General features: G+C 34.5%; 1 protein-coding gene across 2 annotated transcripts in view; it reads right to left on the bottom strand.

Moving 5' to 3' along the window:
* Positions 1-666: 666 nt before the first annotated feature.
* The window catches only part of LOC129727694 (zwei Ig domain protein zig-8-like), a 116,690-nt gene continuing 107,900 nt past the window's right edge, over positions 667-9,456 (bottom strand). For both annotated transcript variants that reach the window (XM_055685748.1, XM_055685749.1), the window contains exons 10-11: positions 1,407-1,860; positions 667-940 (exon numbers count right to left, since the gene is read on the bottom strand). In XM_055685748.1, coding sequence (XP_055541723.1) covers positions 1,718-1,860 — 143 coding nt within the window. In that variant the 3' untranslated portion in view covers positions 667-940; positions 1,407-1,717. The remainder of the gene's footprint in view (positions 941-1,406; positions 1,861-9,456) is intronic.

Genomic DNA, 9,456 nt, shown 5'->3' with positions numbered 1-9,456 from the left:
TCACGTTTCTGAATATTTGCGGTGTCCTCGAAGTTACCAGCACGCAGTGATATATTCCACAAAAGGCTGAGACAGTATTTTCATCTCGTGGCTAAAAATACAGTTAAATTCTAATTCACAGTTTACTGACAGCCTAAATTGGATGGACAGTTTGGCGAAATTGGCAAATCATTTAAACTATTTCCACCGGCGGAGTGACAAATTTGTGTGCACCGTTTACACAATTTTCGACGTTGATTAATTTTTCGGATCGGTTCGGATGCTTCGCCACTTGTTTGTCGCTAATTAATTTTGCCAATAGAAAAATTGGATACTGGATGAGAGAAACCCAGTTTGTTTGCACGGCTTCGGTATTATTTATATTTTCATTCAATTTAGTTTCGAAATTTTATATCGGATTATGTTTGAGTATATTCGAATTAATAAACGGAATTTTATGTTTGTACTAAAACTAGCTATTTATATTTATCTCCCATACCACGTGTAATGAAAAATGTACACTTGCAGAAGAATCATACCATACAGCAGTACATCACACAGACTAACCAATAAAATTTACTACGAAGGCGCTTATTAAAGTAAACAGAAGTTTTAGTGAATCAGTTTTTAGTGAATTTCGCCTTCACACAAAAGGACAGTGATACAGATAGCACAAACAAACCACGATTTTCAACTTAAACATATTTTTTTTATTCACTCCAACATGTTCACAGTGAGTTTTGGTCTCTCAAATGAAATAAATAAACGATTATTTTCTTCACAGAGTCTATTGATTAGAACTACACTTGTCGTTTTCTTCATCGATCGATTCATAGCTTACGGTTTACCTATTTACAGAGTGTTTTAATTTTCTAATGATTCGCAATGAACTACGGTTTACTAATTCTTATTATTTAGACGAACGTAAATCACATTTTTTCAGCTCCGTCGGGTGGATTTTCTGAAAAAGAAAAAAACGAAAAGTTTGGAATGTAGCTAATCGGTTATATGAATTAATTTACTGAGTCCCATTTTTTGTTAACTATGTTTCATGTACAATCTCTGAAGGATTTTATTCACCCTTCAAACAAAAAGTTCCCAAAGAGATGAGAGTTATTTTTAAAAGGAGGCGGCTAAAGTAATCTCATCATCCTACGGACCGTCACTTGTTACTGCTGTTCTGATCCACTAGTCGTGCTGAGTCCTTGGCTTCGCAGCTTTCAGCACTCGAATTCTAAAGTCGACAGTAAAACTAACAAACGATCAGCAGAGCGTGTAATGGAAATTTTCACAGTATCTGCTGTATCAACAGCACGTTCCCTGCTCATCATCCTATATTGGATTATTCTCAGATTACACTCACTCCGGTCGGGTTTTCCGTATGTCAATACTTCATACACTAATGATAGAAAAATAAACCAACATACCTCGCTTTATCTCTCGTATGGTATCCTGTTTGCAGCGGGGCCCTTTTCAAAATTCGATTAACTTTTTTTGCCCATCTATTTGATAGAATTCATTCGCGTGCATTCATTCGCTCGTTTGTAGGATGTATGTACACAAGGAGAGTTACTTTGTTTATGGTTCGACCAATAAAATCATCCATGAATAGCAACCAACATTTCACACACGGTTTGTGGGCGCAGCATGGAATGTATTTTTCTGTTTTTTTTGTGTGTTACATCTAACATCCGCTGCAACCGGAGACCAATTCTGGACAGGGGATTCAGGACCTTGGCTACGACGAGTTCGATGGCCAGCTCGATAGACGGTATCGTGTAAACAGGATCACTGCTAGGGCCAGCAGCAGATGTAACCTGCAGGTGATGGCACAGTGCTGGGCAATCGTGCCACCTCGCTGCATCGCGGCAGGATTTTCCTCTGGAATGGATTTGGAAAAAAAAAACCAATTCGATAAAAACCAGCTACGAACGAAAGGGATTTGAGGGTATAAAGTTTCAAATTTTCGCAGCGGTTATCCCGACTGCCGGAGCGGTTGATCTAGGTTTAATTTATGTAGAGTATTTGGATGGCTTCGGTAGCTTGTGTCAGGTGAACGTATGTTGTTTATTCTGGGTAGAATTTGACTAACATGTTTTCGGTTTTTATTCGTTTTTTCTCAATGCAGGGAAGAAATTTTGGATCTGGATGTTATGGCGTCAGCATTTCTTCACTCATAACAATAATTACGAAAGAGGAAAAGAAGATTGTTGATTAAATTATCATCATTATATTCTCTTGATCGCCAAGCTGTTGTAATACGGAGCAATTATCAGCTCATGCATATACAAATACAGTAATGAAGAAACATTTTCGCCATTGCGAAATAACTCAAGCACGGAAAGCTTCAAGCAGGGCAGTGTACAACACAAAAATCATGACGACGGTATGTTGATCGATGTCAACAAACTTTTCGTCGCTTCATTAATATTGTAAATAGGTAGGCTGAATTGTGTCTGTGGGTTCCAGGGTGGAGCAAAGTCATTTTTTTTTGCTGTAGGTCAATGATTTTTTAGGTTCCAAGATTAATATAGTACCATTTTAATGGTCATTCTAAACAACAAGTACAAGAAGTGTACATTACAATGATAAATTTGGGATATTCATAAAAACTTTTAATTATTTGTGCTTCTGCAACAGATTCATTGGAACGTATGATCAATGTTACACAATTCACACTATTTTTAGCAACACAATTTAGTTATCAGTTTATAAGATAAAGTGGGTAAAATGATTCAAATAACAAATCTTTTATTCTCCTTTTATCAACATTTTGGATGTTCATTGGCAAAACTGTCAGTTATTCCAAGCAACGATTGTAGTCCAAAATTTCCGGATTGCCATTTTGTTCTAGGTGTTAGTATTTCTGTTATTCACGACTTATTTATGAAAAGGACCAAAAACCGATTTCGCGCCAACTCGATCAGATGTTGGCAGCACTACGGGGATGGCAAGCTTAACAGCTACCATATGTTCGTTATTAACATCACTGGCACTGGTACTCGAAAATGACCAGTTCACCCGTATCTTATGTCGCTTTGGGCTTAGTTTTTCGTGATAATATCCAAGATGGTGGCAAGATCCAAGATGGCGGTCATTTTTTTCTACTTCAAATGAAAGCTCTCTCACTTCTCTATAAAACAACATGCTCTTTGCAGAGGGTCTAATGAGAAATTCGAGATTAATAGATAAAAAGAGAGATCAAGAACAGCTCAAACAACAACTTTTTAAACTATAGATGAAGAAAAAAAAAACAACTTTTTAAAAACCTTTAATCCCTTGGTGCCCGAGCGGTCCATCAATATGAACACACGAAAGTGGTTTTCTCATTTTTTAACTGCTTTTAATTATTTAGACAAAAAATTGTCTATTTGAAAGACCTCGCAAAGTTTGGCTCTAAAGACCAGTGGGACGGTTCCAGCGATAATTGCTCCTGGACCAATATTTGAGAAGAGATGAAGTTTTTTTTATAAATCGATATTTTTGAATAATGACAAGAGATAGAGAGAAGTTGATTCAAAGATAACGTATTTCAGACACGTTATTCATTTTTTTTCTTCATAATATGCACGTTATTCATTGAAAAAATATTGAAAAAATTGAATTTGAGATCCTACACTGACAAAAATTGATTTTAAAAACCAAAAACTAATTTAAAAAAATCGCCGATGTTCGATTTTTTTCAATATATGTTTTCAAGATAAACAATTTACCTAAAATTCTTTTGAAGAAATCATAGTGGGCAGCCAGTCTTTTGAGAAGTACTGTCTTTTCGCGACAGCAAATTTTGATCTAATTCGGCTCTCACTGTGTTGCACAGCTCTCCCTACTCTCCATACATTTGCTACACACAATAGGGTGTGGCAAAGTGATAGATTTTCCAAAGCCAGTTTCTTTTGATCCATTCATCCATTTGGGGCCCCAAACTATCCTAAACTCACTGGAAGTCGACGGGTTTTGTCTCCGTTTGGCGAATTGCATTTCAAATTTGTTTGAAAAATTTCTATGGAAAAAATTCCAAAAAGCTGGTTTTCTTTCTGACAAAGCGTTGCGACCTATCAGGAAAATTTTTAAAATCTATACAAAAGGAGAGGGGGTCAAAATATTTATTTTTGCGAGCAAAATTATGGCTGTTTCCAAATTAATTCATAAAATAAAAAAAATATTAGAATTGACAAATACCTAATAAATAAAATTACAACAAAAAATATTGGACAGAAATTGAAAAAATAAAAAAAATTATAATCTAAAAACAAATTAAAAAAATTAAAAAACCAGTTACTGTTTAGAAACTGCGAACAGACATCCATGTTCATATGAAAAAATTTAAAATCGTGTGTAACAATTTGAATCAAAATACGTTAATACACTAACGACATCTGCCTTCTGGTGCCACAGTTGCATGAATATTGCCGTATCGATATTTTATCAATATCAGTGGTTTGTCGTTGAAGCGAATGACACATAGTGGGAGCATTACCACTTGCGGTTAAACGACGATTGCAAGTTTTTGCACATTCTTTTAACATAACATGAACGTCTGTTCCCTGTCGTTTAGACTCAAATGCAAACAAATCAATGTACACTGAATCAGGGCTGAAAAATTTCAGCGCTGTTGCATAAAGGTGAAAAAAAGATAATGCTTTTTTCTACAATCACAAGGAAAAATTGTGCTTTCATGCAATGTTCTCTTTCTCTCCCTCGTAAAATAATGAAAGTCAAGTCATTCGTCAGGCGCAGTGAAAGCGTGTTCGTTTGATATTTACTGTTTCAAATTCTGAGTTTCATTAATTGAACTGTAATATTGTAAACTCGGTTTGTGTACTGTACAGTAGCATTCCGCGATTAGACTAGAAAGAAATTTTAGTGTTTCATTATGATGTTTACAGCAAGCTAAGTTGATAACGTCATTTTCGTTTTACCAAAGGAGAAGATCAGAAGATTTTATCGCGTGACCGTGAACGATGCGCGTGAATGATTTCATCGGAGTGTGACAGCTCGTTTCAGCCCGGTAGTGGAAATGATTTGTATCAGCTCTGATACTGATACAAAAATGTATTCATTTTCAATTGCAATCAAATAAAAAAACACTTCAAGATATTTTTTTTTTTCATGAGAAATGTGTATTCTGAGAATTAGTTAAAACTAAAGTTATTCTGATTTATTCAAAAACAACAAAACATTCATGCAAAATAAACAGACAAACATTTTTTTAATGCTCATTCCTAATATAGTGAAAAAAATAGAGACTTCTTATAACCGACCTGTATCTTGAAAATTTCTCCTTTGAAAAACCTAAATTATTTCTACGAAAGTTGTCAAAACTTGCAAAAATTGCAACTAGAAAAATTGAAATTTTCATAAACAAAGTTTGTTTCTAAAAATTTTTACAGTATATTTTTTCAGGACAAAAGTACTCTGGTCAACACAGGTGTGGGCCTAAAGCTCAACCTAGAAAATAATAAAAGATTATAAGTTTTTAGCCATTCCTGCGAATTTTGGTGCCCCCAGCCACTTACATTTCTCCAATGACTTAAATGAGTTTTCTCGTAAACAACTTTGAAGCGACGAACCCAACGAGCAATTACTATTTTAACTCTCACGTGAGTTGACGCTTTTTAATAATGGCTAGAGGCACCAAAATTCACAGAAATGTTCAAAAAGCTATAATCTTTCTAGGGCAGCTATTTCGAGCTTTCTTTTTGTGGCTGTTGTCGACCAGCGTTATCTACAACTTTGCTAAGGACAATTAAGCAAGTCGTTTTGGCTCTAAAAACATTTTTGACATAGGACTACGTCTTCGTTTTCTATACAAGTCGGACTCGATTATAGATAGTCTCCATTTTTAGCACCGTATATCAGTGATTCTCAACCTGAGATACACGTACCCCTAGGGGTACGTGAAAGCCTTCAGGGGGTACGCGAAAGAAAAATAAATAACGGCGGACAAAACAACTTTTTTTTATAATACTGCATTTATTGTTCAAACTTGTACTTAAATAATATGGCTGTAGCAATCAAACAAACTGTAGTTCTATTTGAGACGCAGACGTGGACAAAAAAAGGTTTGGAACCGCTGCTGTATAATCGAATCAAAAAAAAATTATCAGTGTGTATTCACAGACAAAATTATTGACATAAACTGATTTTAAGGAGGGGTGTTCCACAAAAAACTCTATTTTGTCGTGTTTAACGTACAGACAGGACATCGCAGTATTCAAAAATTGTTTTTCTTTTAAAATTTTACACAATTTTGCTGAAGGAAGCTATCTGGTATATTGAAAATTAGAAATTTTTTTTTATCTAACTGTTAGATGAATTGATTGAAAAACTGAAAACGTCAAAAGTAAGGCCTCATTCGTTGAAACAATTTTGCTGAAGACATTGAGTACATAAAATCAATTTTTCACAGTCGAATTTAGAACGATCACGATTTTTCGAGTTTAGACACTTTGCACTGTGGGATTTTCAAATAAATCTTTCCACCAATTGATAATGTCTTAAAATATAACCCTTGGAATGTGTATAAACTATTTTGGAAGTTATTTCAAAAAATGGTGGTTGAAAACCGTGCTTTACAATAAGTATTTGGTCGTTTTTATATCACTTTTTTGTACTTTACGACCTTCAAAAGGGCATTACTCAAAAATGTACCGTACGATGATTTTAAAATTTTGACCAGAGATTCAGGACTTCATAGCGAATCGAATGGTGTACTCAGATTCTTTGGTACATTTTTTATAAAAACGGTCTGTGAGAGCACCGTGTATTGCAATAAAATATTGTATTGGAAATAAATAGCACGTTGTCATATCATCATTTCACAGACACTGAGAAATTTAAAGTTGTTTGCTGGCAATGCTATATCTGGTGATAGAAAAAGTTTAGGAGATGAGTATCTGCAGTGGGGAATCAAGATTTGAGAATCTATTCCTAGATAAAATTTCAACAATGTCAAATTTCAAAAATTTAAGTTTTTAAAAAAATGGTTCTATAAGTATTCCCAGCTGGTCTCGAGGTACGATGCTGATCTAACAATCTAGTTGTCTTAATTTCGAATCTCGGTTCGGGAGAGACTGTTAGTGTCAGTAGGATCGTAGCGTTAGCTACACAATCCTGTACACTGTTCTAGTGTTGGCTGCGAAGTCTGTGTAAACAGAAGGTCGAGTTCCGAATCGGAATGTAGCACCAAGGCTTTGCTTTGGTGTGATAAATGCTTTTCAAGTACAATTTTCTCAAAATCATGGTGAAATAATCAAAATGTATATGAGGCCAAAATATACTCATTCCCCGAAATATGTAAGATAATTTTTCAAGTCCAAAATTAACATATCTGGCATCAATGCCGCCTTAAACTGATATTATATTCAGATTCCTGGATTGATTTTCTCCAATAATAATGTATCAGTTTATTTCCAGACATAGGCAGGGTAGATGAGCCAGTTATGGCAAGTACACCAGTTATGTCTATTATATAATATTTCATAAGCGCAATGGTACTAGTAATGACATTACTCAATAAAATTTCTGTAGGCCATAACAGGTTCATACCGTAACTGGTACATTTTTTAAGTAATGCCACAGCTGGCTAACACTTTACAGTTATCGTTAAAAAAAGAGTCGAAAAGGCGGAGATTTTAAGATATTAGATTGATAACTATTTCCTTGATTCTCTGTCTTAAATTTTTTTTAATGTTTTTTTTTTCTGGGGAAACAAAACTGCTACTTACCCTTTTGCTGAAGACAGCATACCGATAAAATTAAACGATCTGAACCAAAAAAAAATTTTTTTGGAAAATTTCAATTGTTTTAATTTTTCTATTTCTCCATATACAAACAATCACCATTGCATTGTTTAGGTAACTTTTTGTGGTTCTTTGAAAAAAAAATTTTTTAATAAGGAATTTAATCGTGATTTATAAAAACTTCTGGTAGCACAAAATGGCGTTTTCAGCCCATGAGAACATCTTTGCAAAGTTTCAGCCAAATTAAAAATGACTATTAAAAATACCCAAGCAACATGTTTTTTTACGGTGCAAGAAACTTTTCCGGTTACTCTAAAGAAATTAAAAAGAATTGAGCAACATTATGTTATTTACGTGCACCATTCTCGTAATAGAACACTAGAAATTGCTTAAAAGTTTTCTGCAATCTAGTTCCAACTGCATATTCCATGATGCTTTTAAATAACGTTAATGTTACATGATGTCGCATATTGTTGTTTCACAAATGTTTTCTTTTAAGGAAAGCAACTTAGTGATGAAAATGTATAGCAACATTTTGTTGAACCATATATTTGCTAGAATTACCACACAATGAATAGCTACCTTAAATATAAATGATTTCTGTTGGAAATATGGCTTTATTATTTCATATTTCGCATGATTAGCACTGCATATCCACTGAGCAAGGTTTTCTGAACTATCTTTTCCCAAAACATTGTTTTTAATTTGACGAGTTTGAACCATAAAATTTCTTTTACAATACTTTATAAGACGCGCGCGAATAATTACGAAGTAAAAACATTGTTTGCACGGAAAATTTTTAATCGCCGGTATAATTACATACCTATCAGAAGTGTTAGGGGAGAAAAATTTCGATATATATGAGGTTTTTTTATAATGTATGTAGTTATATGAAACTTCGCGATACCATCACCGAAGAGTAATGAGAGCCTAAAGGTAAACAAAATAAATTATATTTCTCCTCTCTTTCCTTCATATGCTGCAGTGGTTATCGATGCTGATGATGATTTCACATAGCACTGTTAGTTGCATATAGGCTCCACCTCTTGCGCTTTTTCGGTTATTTACAAGTTGAATAAAAGTAACGGATGCGATTTATTACAATCTTTGAATGCTGCATTGAGAGTTGAATTTGCTTAATTGCAACAATGTGTGCTGCTTGGGTACATATTAACTATTATGTACTCGGCAATTTTAATACACTTAGGTACTCAGAAGGGTACCCAGGTACCCACCAAAATGAAATGATTCTTACTTCCATAATTCTTGACCAATTTCCAATCTTGACCCGTCAAAAGATTGAAAAATTTGTTTATTTTTATATACGGGACCTGAAGAGCCATTGGTCTCTATATGATTCCCGTAAATCCGGATCTTCGGGACCATGTTCAAGATCGGGAATATCTGCTCCGAAATGGCCATTTCAGACAACTTATCAGATGGACTCAAAATGAATAAAAATCAAGGGAGGGATTTCATGAATTTTGATTCCAATGTTGTTCGGTTTTATTGACAATTGTACTAATTTGTGTCACCGGAACACGCTCCCAAAGATCCGCATTTACAGGAACCAGATGTGGTCACAAATTCATGTCAGTCCCGGATTCTAAAAGTAGACAGATTTTCAATCTTTTGACAAGCCAAGATCGAAAATTGGTCAAGAAATGAAAAAGCAAAAAGTATTTCATTTTGGTGGTACCCGGGTGCCCTGCTGAGTACTTATGAAGTAAAC

This window comes from Wyeomyia smithii, chromosome 3 (assembly GCF_029784165.1).
Source record: "Wyeomyia smithii strain HCP4-BCI-WySm-NY-G18 chromosome 3, ASM2978416v1, whole genome shotgun sequence".
Taxonomy (NCBI): Eukaryota; Metazoa; Arthropoda; class Insecta; order Diptera; family Culicidae; genus Wyeomyia; species Wyeomyia smithii.
The sequence above is the reverse complement of the archived record's forward strand: the minus strand, read 5'-3'. Positions and strand labels throughout refer to the sequence as shown.